Source organism: Lycium ferocissimum, chromosome 3, assembly GCF_029784015.1.
Source record: "Lycium ferocissimum isolate CSIRO_LF1 chromosome 3, AGI_CSIRO_Lferr_CH_V1, whole genome shotgun sequence".
Lineage (NCBI taxonomy): Eukaryota > Viridiplantae > Streptophyta > Magnoliopsida > Solanales > Solanaceae > Lycium > Lycium ferocissimum.
Genome location: NC_081344.1, coordinates 3431488 through 3447880, shown reverse-complemented (window position 1 = coordinate 3447880; position 16393 = coordinate 3431488). Strand labels below are relative to the sequence as shown.

The 16393-nt window shown below is 35.7% G+C and overlaps 2 protein-coding genes across 2 annotated transcripts; one reads left to right on the top strand and one right to left on the bottom strand.

The window, feature by feature from the left end:
• Positions 1-2832: 2832 nt before the first annotated feature.
• Positions 2833-3517, top strand: LOC132050839 (large ribosomal subunit protein eL19x-like). Its single transcript, XM_059442188.1, has 3 exons — positions 2833-3012; positions 3134-3204; positions 3298-3517. The coding sequence occupies exons 1-3, from the start codon at positions 2836-2838 to the stop codon at positions 3323-3325; spliced, it is 276 nt and encodes a 91-aa protein (XP_059298171.1). The 5' UTR covers positions 2833-2835; the 3' UTR covers positions 3326-3517.
• A 1633-nt stretch (positions 3518-5150) lies between these two features.
• LOC132050838 (probable ethylene response sensor 1) lies at positions 5151-6231 on the bottom strand. Its single transcript, XM_059442187.1, has 2 exons — positions 5914-6231; positions 5151-5720 (listed from the first exon to the last, which is right to left on the bottom strand). Exons 1-2 carry the CDS (start codon positions 6051-6053, stop codon positions 5480-5482), a joined length of 381 nt encoding a protein of 126 aa, XP_059298170.1. The 5' UTR covers positions 6054-6231; the 3' UTR covers positions 5151-5479.
• Positions 6232-16393: the final 10162 nt, after the last annotated feature.

Genomic DNA, 16393 nt, shown 5'->3' with positions numbered 1-16393 from the left:
GACTTCTCACGATCTACAATAACATCAATAGGCGTCGAACATTAGCCATAAACATCTAAGAATCCAATTCCAACCCATTACTTTTTCTACGAAATTTCGACAAAGATTTCCCCTATTTTCCCCGAGAATTCAACTCGGCCAAATAAACAACAACCAAACCAACAACCATACTAGCAATATCCATAAGTGATTCGAAACGCATTCAAACGTCAATAATTCCTTTCTACACAATTTGACAACATTCATTCATATTCAATTCAACTACATATATTCAAACTAATATTAACGATCGCATATTCAAATAACAATCCAAAACCATTCGAACACGATTCAAGAACATTCCAAGTAATCCATACAATATTCAAAATAACTCCAACAAGGTACTACTCCACCCGAAACTATCTAAACTCAAAAGCAACACAATGCATTCTTTTCTTCCAAATTCATCAATGACACCAATAATTCATACATTCACATTATTTTCATAAATTCAAGGAAGCATACTAGAACCCCATTACCTTCCAATTCAGCCCACACAATTAAAATCTTAACTTGAATCATTAAAACCCATTCTACGTCCTAGAATCCATAACGACGACAACCGAAATGCAGGTAACATTAATTCATTTCTCGTTACCAAATCCCCTTCATCCAACTTCAACATATATAATCTCATAAGTTTCATTCATTTTCTACACATTACAACAACACATAAACATGCTAAATTCAAACAACTCTCTACCCCTACACAACACACACTACACGGCCACACACACGCACATCAGTTTCTTCAACTCCTATATTTCCATGAATTTCATTTATTTTCTACTATAACATGCATCCATAACATATAAAACAAGATCATCTACCTTCCTACTTGTTCTTCACTTCGTTCTATTTTGCAAGAAGTTCTATGCTCCAACAATTATTCCATGTTCATTTTTATGAAATCTTTTTTTCCATGATCATTTTTATAACTTGCGTCTTTCTTCCATTCTTTTTTCTCCATCTCTTTTTTTTTCTTTTTCTAGAGGCAAAATGAGAAGATGATTTTTATCATCATCCTAGTGTAAGTTCCATGTGTCCATGGCCCACTAGAAGCCCCACCCCCTCTTTGTTTTTTTTTTTTTTTTTTTTTTGTTTTGTTTTGAATTTTTCAACTTTCCAAAAAAGAAGACTTTCCAAAAATTTGACCCCAAATGCTCCCTTAATATTTCCATCCAATGAGATTCATAAGCAGTTAAGCATAAAACATACAAAAGTCTGTACTTCATCTCCTTGTCTCTGTTCCCGCTTGTCGAACACACTTAAAATATTCCGACGCAAAGTGTTTCTCTTTCTCCTTTTCTTTTAATTGAGCCATTTTATCTACACACAGGATATAGAAAAACAAGCTTTTAATTGATTAGTGTAACATTCAAAGTAAAAAGGGAAAAGGAATATGTTGCAACAAGTAATCAGTTGTTGCAACAACTTAAGAGTCTGTTGCAACAAAATATGAAGTTGTTGCACTAACTTATTACTTGTTGCAGCAGATTCTTAAGCTGTTGGAAATAGAAAAATAGTAGCAACAGCTTAGCAACTGTTTTGATTTTTTACAACAACTTGTCAATATGCTGCAACAACTGCTTTAGTTGCTGCAAAAACCTCAGCAATTATTTTGATTTTATCCAACAACTGTTGGATAAAATCAAAACTTTTCCCAAACCATACCATGACAGCAACAACAACAGCAAAAACATCTAAATTTAACCACAAAACATCTATATTTCATACAAACACACAACCATCACAAATCTCACTCACAACTTAAACAAAATACACCAAATAGGCGTTTTTTAACCATGCAACCTCAGCAGATGTTTGCAACTGTCAAACAAGTGCTGAATTTGCTGCAACAAGTAACCTCAGTTGTTGGAAAACATCAACAAAATTGCAAGCCTTTTTTTCGAAACAATAAGGAGAACAAGAACAAAAACAGCACCAAAAACCATAATTTCACAACCACAACCACTGTTTACAAACTCACAAACCCCAACAAATGCAACAAATGCCCCAAACTACAATAAAATAAACAACATTCAAGACAAACCCATGTTCTTCTTCATCTTCTCTAACCAAAATCATCATTTTCACACTTTGATTTCAAAACCCTAACTTTTGAACCAAGTGAAAGAAAACATTACCTGAGAATGAATAGAAAAGCAACAAGAATGGAGAGAGAGAGAAACGGCGACGAGGAAGAACAGTGATTTTGAAGAGGAAAAACGACATGAAGGCAGTGGCGATGGTGGTGGTGGTCGCCGGTTTTGCCGCTTGAGGAAGTGGTTTTTTTTTTTTTTTTTTTTTTTTAAATACTGAAGTTGGGGTTGTGGGGTGGGTTGAAAGATTTTGTATAATGTGTGTGGGCTTTTGTGTATTTTGTAAAAGATTATAAGTTTTAAAAATTATAATTCAGTCCCAATTTAACTTAATCACATTTTTAAGACAAGTTTGACCTTGACTGGTCAAACTTGTCACAATTTCTAATTAGTAGATTTATTTGTCACCTTTAGTTTATTTTTCCAGGTCAGATCGTTATTCAGTTCATTTATTACGTGTTTAATTCACTATTATTGCTACTTTTGAGCTGTTATTGAATAAAATTGAGGTTGTTAAATTGAAGTGTTGATGAATTAGAATCACTAAATTGTGTTTAAAAATGGTTAATTTTGATATAAAACTTAAATTAGGATTTTGCTGGGGATGTTTTGGTTTTGTTGTAAGGATTAAGGAGATTATCGATAGCTTTAAAACGATTTAATCAGCAATTGGAATCGGGTTTAAGACATGTACATGAAGGTGAAGGGTAATGTTTTCAAGAACAAGCGTGTGCTCATGGAGAACATTCACAAAACAAAGGCTGAGAAGGCTAGGGAGAAGACCTTTTCTGACCAATTTGAGGCCAGGAGGGCAAAGAACAAGGCAAGCAGGGAAAGAAAGTTCGCCAAGAGGGAGGAACGTTTGGCTCAGGTAACAACTGGTGCTTGATGTAGATTTCATACGCAATTCAGGTTCCTAGTTGTCAGCATCGAAACTTTGACTATTCACAATAACACTAAATGATATTGAACTCGTTTTTTCTAATTCACAGGGACCAGGAGAGAGGCCAGTACAACCTGCAGCAGCACCAGCAGCTGCAGCACCCCCAGCCCAGACTGCCCAGTAAGTTTATCACTAACTTGCTGTAAGCTTGTCAAGGGCATTAAAACAAAATTTGATGAAAACAAAATCTGATTAATATTGTCCTTGTTGCAGGGGAGGATCTAAGAAGTCAAAGAAGTGAGGATGGCGGAGTGTAAGGAGTCTTCGCTCTATATCTACTTTTTGTTCTTGTTATTATGCCAATTTAGTATCTTTCATATGTTCGATCGGTTTTTGGTTCATGTACTTTAAGAAACGATGTTTTACGTACATGAAGTTGAATAGATGCTATGGAGTTTTGATACTTTATTCTCGGTGCACCCTCTATTTCATATTCAGTTATGCATTGGCCGCATGTCATTCTCTGCATCAGATGGAATGCACTACGTGACTCGGATAATTCTCAAGCAATTTATGCTGCTCTATTGCTTACATATGCGTTCAAGAGTTTTTGGAAGTAAAATGTCGTCCTTTCATTATGAATGTTGCTTAGAACGTCTGATTGAACATGAAGCTATGAACTGTACATTGTGCTTACTTCAAAGGAAAACAGTAAAACGAAGTTTGTAGGAACTAGGAAGCATTTCTGGATCGTAAAGTTTAAACTAAAGCTGTATTATTTTACGTTAGCTGATCTTTAATCCCTTGAACTAATTAGAGGACTGCTTATTACCCTTATCATGCATGGTACATTCACTTTGGTGTCACTTCAAATCCATTTGGTAGCTGGTTAAGAGACAAGTTATTCACGTATTAATTTCTGCATTAACTTATACCATGTTTGGTAGCGCTAGTAAAGGGACATTTTATTCATGTATTAATTTCTTAATACTTATACCGCGTTTGGTAGTTAGTTAGGAACAAGTTATTCATGTATAAAATTAGAACGACGTTTGATTTGCAATTTAAAAACCCGCGATACATGTATAAGTTATGAGGGAATTTATGTATTATTCTATGCGGGGTAGAAGATGGAATAACTAATACATGGATAGCTAATACATGAATAAAAATTTGAAATGACAATATTACCCTTATCATTCCGTACTTATATACTTTCATTTTCCAAACCATATTTTTATACATTTTTTAATTTTTAATATAATATTTTAATATTTTTCAAATAAATAATATTTTAATTTAATTCTAAACAAATTAATTTTAAGAAGTATATAATATTTATTAATTTTTAATATAGCAAACCAACATTCAGAGAAATAATTTATGCATAACTAAACCTTGCATAACTAAATCATGCATAACTAATACGTGCATTACTAATACCTACATTACCATTGCCTGCATAACTAATACCTGCATAATCCTAATTAGCTACCAAACGACCCCTTAGTGTTTAGATTTCCACACTATAAATGTAATTTAAACTATTTAACAAGTAGCTCAGCTTTATTTCAGGTTACCGACTTGTGCTTAAATAGGGAAGTATCCATAATTGTTTCTCAAATAACTTTATTGTACAATTATTTTAAGTAGTGGAAAATTGATGCAAGTTCATCTGGCACCTTGGTACTCAAAGAACTTAGACGAACTTAGTGCTCATATGCCTTGTAATCTCAGTTCGAAATAGTATTCACGAGGATATAGTTTGAAGCAATCCGTTTGGTGTCTCGTCAAATAACTTCTCGACACGATTGAGAAACGAATAGAATTTCCCGAAGTTTTTTTGTGAACGCTTGAAATTATTCCTAGTAAGTTTTCTTCTTTTCTTCCTTTTTTTTTTTTGGACATGTAGACTTGCTATAAATTTTGTCGATAAATCTTTTCCATCATGATCTTCTTAGCGATTTAAGATTGTCATTAAGGCCAGTTCAGAATTGATTCAAGTAAAGAAAAATGTCTCATATGATGTATAATATTTGACTCCGAACGAGTGCCAACATATGATTATTCCTCGTATATTGTCCCAACGAAATTTTACATTTGACAATTTCGTTTTCGTCTTCGCAAGAGACATGTTACTTCACAAAAGGGACTGGCCTACCAAGGGAACTGTTAAGCAGCACTTCATCACAATGCCGTGAGCAACTGCAGTTTTTGTCCAGAAGTAAACACTCCTAAGAGCATTGTAGGCCCTATCATATTTTTGTCTAAAGCTCGCTATACAAGTTAAATAGTGATATTTTCAAGATGGTGCAATGTTTAGACCTCACTTTTTAGGTCACTAAATTAAGTTAGTTACAAGACACTGCCATTGGAGCATACAAAACAGTGAAGAAATCCCAAATTCACAAGTCCTGGTCTTCTGTACTATCATGTCACCAATGTTTGTCGTGATTTACAAACTTCTTTGCTGGCGTTGAGCAGTCACAGCCATCCCACCTTCCTCTCCACGGAACTGTGTATACCTGAAGAGATCATCACCACCTTTGTTCAGCCTGCCTCTAGGGACCATAGGTAGCATTGGCAATGCATTTGGATGGTTGCAGACTCCAAGTTTAACTACGAACGTGACGGTGGTTCCTTTTCCTAGGCCTTCACTTTCAACCCAAATGTTACCTTTCATAAGTTGAATAAATCTGCATCCATCCGTTTCAAATGTCAAATGAGTGCATGAATAATGCGAACCAAGGCACACAAGAGAGTACACAGAACAACATCTAAATAAGGCACTGTACCACAGAGATAAATGAGGATGTCTTGTAGAAGAAGCCTTTATAACATGGACACTACGAAAAAATTATGCTTCCAAATTTACAACTTGAAACATACCGTCTGCAAATGGCGAGCCCCAGACCCTTCCCTCCAGTACTTCGATTTGATGTACTTCGTGCCTCTGCAAATTTGGTGAATACTAGTGGGATATCTTGTGGGCTAATGCCACACCCAGAATCTCTAACCTGCAAGAACATATTCTGAACAAGATTAATTTCATGCGAATGAGACAAATCTCTTTTTCTAATTAAAATTCCACACAAGATGAAATAAACAATCTAGAACTGCAAAGTAATATGGAAAGAAAACCTTCCACCAAACTTCCCACAACCGTAAAAGTAACTGAAACCAAAAGGAGATTCTGGCCAGCAGGACACGAACTATCCGAAGGAAAAAGGAAGTGCATATATCTTCACATTTAATAGAAAGATTTAGCCATCAAAGAAGGTTTCAACTCGGTTCCTAATTCTTTGCTGGCTTTGGAACAGAGAACACACTTTTTCCCGATACGATCCAACAAACTGTTATGAAACCTATGTTCAAAATCAGAAAACAGAAACCAACAATTGGAAACGGAAAAAACCAGAAACTGGAAAAAACGCAAAAAACAGAGACTGGAAAAATAATGCAGAAAGTAAGAAAATATCCGAGACCACAGAAAGAAAATATCCGAGACCACAGAATTCACTGTGTGTCCTTAAGGAATTTAATCCCCTCACTGTACCCGAGGTTATGGATTACTTCCTCCCAAGATAAAACGGATATACCTGTCGCAGGAGTGGCGGTACCTCAAACGCCTACGACTTCGACGAACTCAAATTTGGCAACGAAACACACTAAGACTCGATAGTTTTATTTCTGGAAAAAGAATGCAGAATTTGCAATGCAGGGAAAAATGAGGCATTGCCTCGCTTATATAGCCAAAACATACCCGTTCGGTAAAAGTTTGGTGGCTGTTCGAAAAGGCCTTGCCTTTTCCGAAAAAATAAGAACGTTGGGAACGTTGGAATTTATTCCGCGAAATTTAATTAATTACCAATTAATATTTTCCCGCGGAAATAAAAAATAATTTCAGAAAATGAAGATTGAAGTTTAAATAAATTTGGTCCAAAAAGATTATCAATCAAATCATTTGACCAAATCTAAATCCAAATCCAAATCCAAATCCGAAGCCGAGCGACGATGACGGCGTGAGAGGGGTCCCTCTTCTCAACCCTTTAAGAGCTAGAAGAAGTGTTTTCTAATATAAGCACATAACTTTCCCTTTCTACCACCAGTGTGGTACAAAGCTCCTTTTCAAAGGAACTTTGCTCTAAACTTCATTTTCCTTCCATTGTCTTTTTCTCTCCATTTCTCATTCACACCAACTTAGCTAGCGTCAATCATTAACTAGCTTTAACAATCCCCACATGAATGGGGAATGGCTATATGATGAAAAACATGCATGACAAAAACTGTGTGACTCGTAAGTAAGGATTAATCGCATCTGGATAAGTAGATTTCTCTTTGAACTTTCCGTAGTGAACATATGTCGGATATACTCGGTCAATCGGTAGATTTGATATCTTTGAACCGTCGAGCTTTGGTGTATACCTAGACAACCACATGTCACACAATTAACCCTTTAACCGTCTTTGGTTCTCATTGTTTTGTTCGTTTCAGCCATGAACACTGCCTGGTTCATAAGTGCGTAGAGAATTGGCCTTACAGAATTCTCCTTGAAGCGGCTTACACTTCACACTTACATAGGTGATTCCTAAATGTGTCATCCCGTAGATACACTATTTGATATACCCCGTATCAAACTTAGAAACCATTAAAAAGCCTTAATGCTTTATCCTGGTACTGAACATTGTCTCATCACGAGAATGGACCAAAAAGTTATTGTGACAATGTTGAACCATCATCAATGACTTTGTTTGATCTCTTTGAACCTAGATCTTGGGATCTACAGTCTTCTAGGTAGAGTTACCGCCACGATGACTTATCCTCGGCCATAGTCCCATTCCGCTCGATGATCTTTTAACCACCTCTCTAGTTAGGCCTTTAGTTAGTGGATCTGACACATTATCTCTTGACTTAACATAGTCAATTGTGAAAATTCCACTAGAGATTAGTTGTCTAACGGTATTATGTCTTCGTCGTATGTGACGAGACTTTCCGTTGTACATAACGCTCCCGCTCTTCCTATCATTGTTGCTTGCAATGTATGCATATAGGAGCCAATGGTTTTTGGCCAAAATGGAATGTCTTCTAAGAAATTTCGGAGCCATTCGGCCTTCTTTACCGGCTTTGTTGTAGAGGTACGAACTCGGACTCCGTTGTAGCAGCGATACATGTACATTTGGATGACTTCCAAGACACTGCTCCTCCACCTATGGTAAAAACGTATCCACTTGTGGATTTAGTTTCAGTTGAACCGGTGATCCAATTTGCATCACTGTATCCTTCAATAACTGCAGGATACCTGTTATAATGCAAAGCAAAGTTTTGAGTATGTTTCAAATACCCCAAAACTCGTTTCATTGCCAGCCAATGATTTTGGTCGGGATTACTAGTGTAGCGACTTAGTTTACTTATAGCACATGCAATATCATGTCGCGTACAGTTCATGATATACATCAAACTTCCCAACACTGCATAGTCCACCGAGAATAACTTTCACCTTTATTCTTTGCAAGAGCAAGGTTCATATCAATTAGCGTCTTTGCAATTTTAAAGTCCAAATACTTGAACTTTTCAAGTACCTTTTCAATATAATAAGATTGAGACAATGCTAGACCTTGAGGAGTCTTATGGATTTTAATTCCCAGAATTAAATCGGCAACTCCTAAGTCTTTCATATCAAACTTACTAGCAAGCATGCGCTTAGTAGCATTTATGTTAGCAATGTCGTTACTCATTATCAACATATCATCCACGTACAAACAAACAATGACGACGTGGTTCGAGTGTTCTTAATGTAGACACATTTATCACACTCATTTATCTTGAATCCATTTGACAGCATCGTATGGTCAAATTTTGCATGCCACTGTTTGGGTGCTTGTTTTAGTCCGTAAAGAGACTTAACAAGTCGACACACCTTCTTCTCTTTCCCTGGAACTACAAACCCTTCGGGTTGTTCCATGTAAATTTCTTCCTCCAACTCTCCATTTAAGAAGGTCGTTTTCACATTCATTTGATGGATTTCAAGACCGTACACGGCGGCTAACGTACTAACACCCGAATAGATGTAATCCTCACCGGCGAGTATGTATCAAATTAATCAAGACCTTCTCGTTGTCTAAACCCTTTAACAACTAGTCTTGCCTTATATTTATCAATAGTACCATCACCATTTTCCGCTTGAAAAATCCATTTGGAACCTAAAGGTTTATTCCCCAGAGGAAGATCAACCAATTTCCAAGTATGGTTGTTCAATATGGATTCTATCTCACTATTGATTGCCTCGAGCTTGAGCTTCGACGAAGACATAGCTTCGTTGAAAGTTCGAGGCTCATTTTTCAACAAAAATGTTAGAAATTCTTGGTCCAAAGGAAGTAGACGTCCTTTGACGTTTGCTGCGTCTTGATTTCCCTCATCCGGAACATTTTCCTTTGTTTCTTCCCAGGCCGTTTTAGATTCTTTGTTACTTCGTTTAGATTCTTTCGATATGCCTTACTAGACGACTCAACATTCCTTTTTATACCGATATATGATTTCAAATGAAGTTTTGTTTTGCTATGGGATTATCCGATTCAATTACCGTATTAACATGGCATTCGAATCATTTCTTTCGGATTTTCCTTTCGATTCCGTTTGATTGTGGCGTAAATCGATATTTGCATATTCACCGCCCTACTATCATTTTAATCTTTTTGTTAAGGCATATCCTATGAAAACACTTTACTATTAAAGTAAATAAACGTATTTTATCGTCCTATTTTTACCTTTGACTTCATGTTACAAATATGCGTACGGACTAAGTCTAAAGACTTGAATTCCTTTCAATAGAGCAAACACCATACTTACACTTTGACATTTTGATTGATTGCCAAACTTAAACAATGGGCTTCATTTTATGGTTCTTCCATTCCATAAATCATTTGACTCAAGCAAGTATGGAATAGATTTATTATTATTAGCAACGACCGTTACATTCGCCTTGAAAAGGCCTCTGTGAGGTAACACTTTTTCATGTACATGTTCTTACTTATTACAACCTTTCGAAACATAAACACACTTAAAGCCGTTCTTCTTCAAGTCCGACAGATACTAGATTTTTCTAATTTCGGAACATGACAGAGTCACCACACTTGCCGGATGTCATCTTCGAATATCTTTCCATAACCTTCAATCTTGGCCGTTGCAGAATTTCCCAATATACGGTCTCGTCGGGCCGGATATAGGCGAGGTATCCGGCGCCCGAACCATGGCACAGGCGAAACACGCACTTTCGGTAGCGCCATCTTGCGAAACCACATAAATCATCACGAGGCATACGCCAAATATAGCATGAACGTGATGAGCTTTTATAAAACATGAGATGTCATAATAATTTAATGAAATACTTGTTTAAATCATGAATGCGTTTAACATAGCCGAGCACTAAACACCTTGCGTATCTAACATAACTAACCGACTAGTCTATGAAACCTCCCAATCGTGAATCTTGACCGGAAAACATACTTCTTGGGACAAGGCCTGCAAAGACACCTTTTTAGTTGCAAAACAATTAAAGAATGACAATGTCTAAACCCCGAATTGCTTTCACTTACTTCGGTTATCCTAAGGCGTCGTCAATAAATCGTACCGCATCGTGAAATGCGGTGTGCCGCGATACTATCGGCACATTGAATAAAAAGTTAAAGAAATAACATGGGACATTAATAACATAACCCAGATTTGAAAGCATTGATCCCGGATGGTACATATACATATATAACGTGTGTAAAGTATCAGTGTCACAAATATAACCGACCATGTACTTGATTAAGCTAAAGACCTTGCTGCGGGACATGAGATTTAATAATATTATGAAAGGATCGGTTATATGAGAGATCGTCCTAAGTTTAACAATCCTCATACACGTGGCTACGTAGTTTCTGTTTAAAGCCTTCTCGGTAATTAATGCAACTCCCAAAAACATGAACATATAAAATAAGTGGCACTTGATGGTTTTCATGAATATAACTTGCTTGTACATGGATATCATCAAACGTAATCATTTATTTAGCATTTGTGTATCTTGTATCATAGCATGAAAGTAATTATATAATATAGTTATGAAAACTTGTAGACATGTAGGATATTCATGAAATAATCATTTTAGGTAAAAGCTGCATGCGAGAACATGGAATCATTTGGTTTCATGGATTACGGATCGATTCTCAATAATCATAAAGAAATATTAAGAATAAAACTTACAATTATACGTAATATAATGTGGACATGGGACCTAGGGTTATACATTCATGGTATAGAAACCTAGTTTTAGGCATCTCATAATTTATGGATTAACCTTTGATGTTCCCACACGTAGATAGTACATCTCCTTAGTTCGAAAACTTGAATTAAAGACCTTGGCTTTGAAATATAAAATCTTGAATTCTTGAACCTTGAAATGGGTTTTCACTAAAAACCCTAGAGATAATTTCTTGTTTAGATTATAAGGATAGATGTTAGAATTGAGTTGGAATAATTAGAGTAGGCTTACCTTGGTGTTCTTGATGAAGGAGAGGGTAGGAAGTCGTTCTAGGGCTTGAGGGAGTGAAAAATAATGAGTTGAACTGATATGGATGAATATATCTTTACTGTCTTGCGGAAATTACGACACGAGCAGTCTTTGATATTTTGATTCTGGGGAGCATATGATAGCCGATGAAATGGACAAACTTTTTGCACGGATGTATGTCCGTTCGACTAGTAAGATACCGTTGGAAAGGTATTTCAATGCCACTCTTTCATCGAGATTTTCTCAAATTCCCGACATGTTTTGAAATACAGGCGTAAAGTGAAATACGGTCCGTATTTAACCATATGACCTCAAATGTCATTCAATGTTCGAAATTCTTGGTTTCGGTTTACGGCAACCATAAATTGGAATACGACCTTCATGGGCGTAAACCACCGTTTTTCCTTTTTCTCAATTCCCACATTCTTTATCGATTTTTTTCTAAGTCTAGGATCGTGGTTAAAGCTTACGTTAAAGTACGATTTTTCCACAAATGTATGGTAGTGATGCCGAATCCACCATTCTTTCCGGATTCTTCTGTTGCACTCGATAGTTCCTCATCAACCTCCCGATTCAACCATATTTTTGACCTTTCCTTCTTTTCCTTTTTCGTAGCACGACGATTTTTTGTGTCCAGATTTTCCACAATTGTAAGCCCTTGAATTTCTTCTTGTTGAGATAGTTCCTTGGTCTACGATGTCTTTTCCTCTTTTCGGATATTGGTCGATCTCCCATTTGTGCTTCCCCTCTCCCATTTGCCTTGCCTTGTTATCTTCCTCGATTCTCAACCGACGATGAGATCTTCAGTTGTCATCTCCTTTCGCTTGTGTTTCAAATAATTTTTGAAGTCCTTCCGTGAAGGAGGAAACTTAACTCTTTATCACTGCCGCAACTTGAAACGCCCCACTAATCACCAAACCTTCAAAGAAACAATATGTAAGTAATAACGCACTGAATACTTTCGACAAAGGTATTAATTAGATTTATACCTTCAGCGAGGAGATCGTGGATGATAACCTCGCAACTCTTGAACTTGAGTAACAACGGACTTGCCATCTACCATTTTGTAGTCCGTAAACTTGGCGATAAACTTCTTTAATCCAAAGATCTTCTCGTTTTATATTTCTTTTCCAACGCATCCCATAGTTCTTTTGATGTTCCCACATTACTATAGACGTTGTAAAGATCATCTTCCAAAATCCGCTAAGAATATAATTCTTGCACAAAAAAATCTGAGTGCTTCCATGCCTCGCATAACAATACGTTCATTCTCGGTGTTGATTCCCAAGAAACCGAACGACCTCCTTAATAAACTTTTGGAGGCTTAAAGTAGTCAAATAGAAGAACATCTTTTGTTGCCATCGTTTGAAATCAATTCGGTGAATTTTCCGGCTTTTTGCACGAGCGGTCTTGGTGCGATACGGCGGAGGACACGAAAGATTGCCGTAGAACCAACCACGGGGCGGTGTGGCAATAGCAAAGCATTCAAATTTGGAGTCATGTCTCCCATTTCTGTCGCAAATGAAACAACAGAAAACTTTAATAAACGATGAAGTTTTTAATTCTTCGAACCGAATTAGTTTTGACAGCAACAAATGTAATACACAACGGTGAAGATTTTATTTCTTCAAACCGAATCAAGTTTACACAAACAGATTTAAAAAAAAAAAAAAAAAAAAAAAACTTGAAACAGAATGCAGTAAATTGTATGTTGTATACTTGATGAAGTTTTTATATCTTCAAATCAAGTACCCAAATGAGTAGAAAGTTATGAAAACTTTAATCTCAACTTAGTAGAAAATCCAAGATTTTAGTCTCCAAACAACATACAAGTTCGTTACACCCAACAACAAACATACACGTTTCCTTTTTTTTTTTTATTTTTAAAAAATCGTTTTATGTAAAAGAAAAACACTTTTTTTTTCTTTGCTGATAACGTTCTGTAATCGTTAGACAAGAACAAATGAACACAGAAATAATTGTTAAATTCCTTAAGCTTGTTATGAAACCTATGTCCAAAATCAACAACTGGAAACGGAAAAAAACCAGAAACTGAAAAAAACGCAAAAAACAGAGACTGGAAAAATAATGCAGAAAGTAAGAAAATATCCGAGACCACAAAATTCACTGTGTGTCCTTAAGGAATTTAATCCTCTCACTGTACCCGAGGTTATGGATTATTTCCTCCCAGGATAAAACGGATATACCTGTCGCAGGAGTGGCGGTACCTGAAACGCCTACGACTTCGACGAACTCAAATTTGGCAACGAAACACACTAAGACTCAATAGTTTTATTTCTGGAAAAAGAATGCAGAATTTGCAATGCAGGGAAAAATGAGGCATTGCCTCAGTTTATATAGCCGCGAAACATACCTGTTCAAAATAGGTTTGGTGGTTGTTCGGAAAGACCTTGCCTTTTCCGAAAAAATAAGAACGTTGGAATTTATTCCACGAAATTTAATTAATTACCAATTAATACTTTCCCGCGGAAATAAAAAATAATTTTAGAAAATGAAGATTGAAGTTTAAATAAATTTGGTCAAAAAGATTATCAATCAATCCATCATTTGATCCAAATCCAAAGCCAAACTAAAGCCGAGCGACGACGCGAAGGAGGTCCCTCTTCTCAACCCTTTAAGAGCTAGAAGAAGTACTTTCTAATATAAGAACATAACCTTCCCTTTCTACCACCAACGTGGTACAAAGCTCCTTTTCAAAGGAACTTTGCTCTAAACTTCATTTTCCTTCCATTGTCTTTTTCCCTCCATTTCTCATTCACACCAACTTAGCTAACTTCAATCATTAACTAGCTTTAACAAGAAGTTTGTTTGCAACAGTGGATTTTGAGTGTCCAATTACACATGATTAGAGATTCAAGAGTTTTAAGTCTAGAGTGTTAACCACCAAGCTCTTCTGATTAAGACATTCACTTTAGTTGCATGATAATAATTTATTCTAGGGAAAAGGGTCAAATATGCTCTTCTACTTTAGTTTATCCGCTAACTTTGTCATCCGTTAGCCAAAGTAGTTAAATATACCCCTTCAGTTATTTATAAGTTGGGGCCAACTATACCTTACGCGAAGTTCCACAATACCTCTCATTTATAACATATTTTCACACAAACAAGTCTAGTTATTAGAATTGAGTGACATGGACGCCACATGGCATTTAACTTATTTTATGTAGTGTCTACGTGGCAATTTTTTTAAAAACAACCTGGAAAATTGATTTTTCTAAAAATACATCTGTTAAAAATGACTTTTATTAAAAATCTGAATTTTTTTAATTTTATAAAACCCGCTTCTTAAAAGAGAAAATTCTAGAAAATTGAATTTTTTTTATTGTTTTAAAAATCAATTTTTCAAATTTTCTAAAATGAATCTAGATTTAAAAATAAAATAAAAAATAGGACACTTTTTTAAAAAAAAAAAAAAAAAACGTTACAGTTTTTCAAATTTTAAAAAAAATATTTTCTAGATTTTTTTACTAAAATATTCAATTTTCGAGAATACATTTTAAAAAAAGGGGTTTCATTAAAACAAAAAAGTTTCAGATTTTTAATAAAAGCCATTTTCTTCTAGATTTGTTTTAGAAAAAATCAATTTTCTAGATTGTTTTAAAAAAAAATTGCTATGTAGGCACCATATAGAATAAGTTAAGTGTCATATGTGGTGTCCATGTCACCAACTTCTAATGACTAAACTTGCTTATGGGGAATATATTAGAAATGAGGCGTGTTTTTGAAACTTTGCTAACGGTATGGGTATATTTGGCCCCAACTTGTAACAAGAGGTATATATTTGACTACTTTGGCTAACGGAGGGCAAAGTTAGCCAACAAACTAAAGTAGAGGGGTATATTTGACCATTTTCCCTTTATTCTATTCCTTCTAAAGTTGAAAATAGCTTACGTTTGCCATTTTAATACTACATTGTTTGGTGAAAGACATGAGAACACTGAGTTTATTGCTTAAAACAGTCATTGAATAGTTAGAAATAGGTGAACAGACTACAAAGTACTTTTTCTTGTATAGAAAAATCACTTATCTTTTGTTATTTCACTCAAAACGCCACTCAAATCGAATAGGGATATATCCAACTACTTTTTAATGACGTGGAACTCGAAGGTACTCTATTTTTTGGAAGTCAGTATGAAAAAATCTTGAAGCATTATGAAATTGAAAAGAGAACCAAAAGGAGAAAGAGAGATGAGATTCCTATTTTTACTATATTCTACACCCCATCCCAATTTATACAACAACAACAACAACCAGTGAAATTTTACAACGTGGGGTCTGGGGAGGGTAGAGTGTACGCAGACCTTACTCCTATCAAGGTAGGACGGCCAAGCGAAAGACCTCGCCAATAGAAAGCATAAAAAGAGGTCAGATAAGGCCAAGAAATTCGAAGCGATATGGAAATAAAAATAACGAAAGTAACTGAGCCATGATGAAGCAGGTTGCAAAGGGACGGTAGCTATCACAGATAAAATAAGATAATCAAAATACAAGAAATAATAGATAGTATCAGAAATCAAAGCACAAGAAATTATAGCGCGATAATGCGACTACTAATATGAAAGGATAAATGAGACTATCTACTAGCTTTCTAACCTAATCTGGGTCCTCCATACCCTCATATCTAAGGTCATGTCCTCGGTAAGCTAATTTATGTGATGCATTTAATTAGGCACGACATTAGAAAAGAAAAAAAAATGCTTCTCGAAATTCATGGTCTAAAATATTTTTATTATATATAAGAGCGGTGGAGGGACGAACACGGCTGTCCCTCCTTGTACCAACCGCTTCAAAAATTGTACA

What these genes read in the sequence shown, in the direction of transcription:
- LOC132050839 (XM_059442188.1), top strand. Translation starts at nt 2,836, where the DNA reads ATGAAGGTGAAGGGTAATGTTTTCAAGAACAAGCGTGTGCTCATGGAG. An exon ending in GGGAGGAACGTTTGGCTCAG is followed by an intron (nt 3,013 to 3,133) that starts GTAACAACTGGT and finishes TCTAATTCACAG; the next exon opens with GGACCAGGAGAGAGGCCAGT. An exon ending in CCCCCAGCCCAGACTGCCCA is followed by an intron (nt 3,205 to 3,297) that starts GTAAGTTTATCA and finishes TCCTTGTTGCAG; the next exon opens with GGGAGGATCTAAGAAGTCAA.
- LOC132050838 (XM_059442187.1), bottom strand. Translation starts at nt 6,053, where the DNA reads ATGTTCTTGCAGGTTAGAGATTCTGGGTGTGGCATTAGCCCACAAGAT. An exon ending in GGGCTCGCCATTTGCAGACG is followed by an intron (nt 5,721 to 5,913) that starts GTATGTTTCAAG and finishes GGATGGATGCAG; the next exon opens with ATTTATTCAACTTATGAAAG.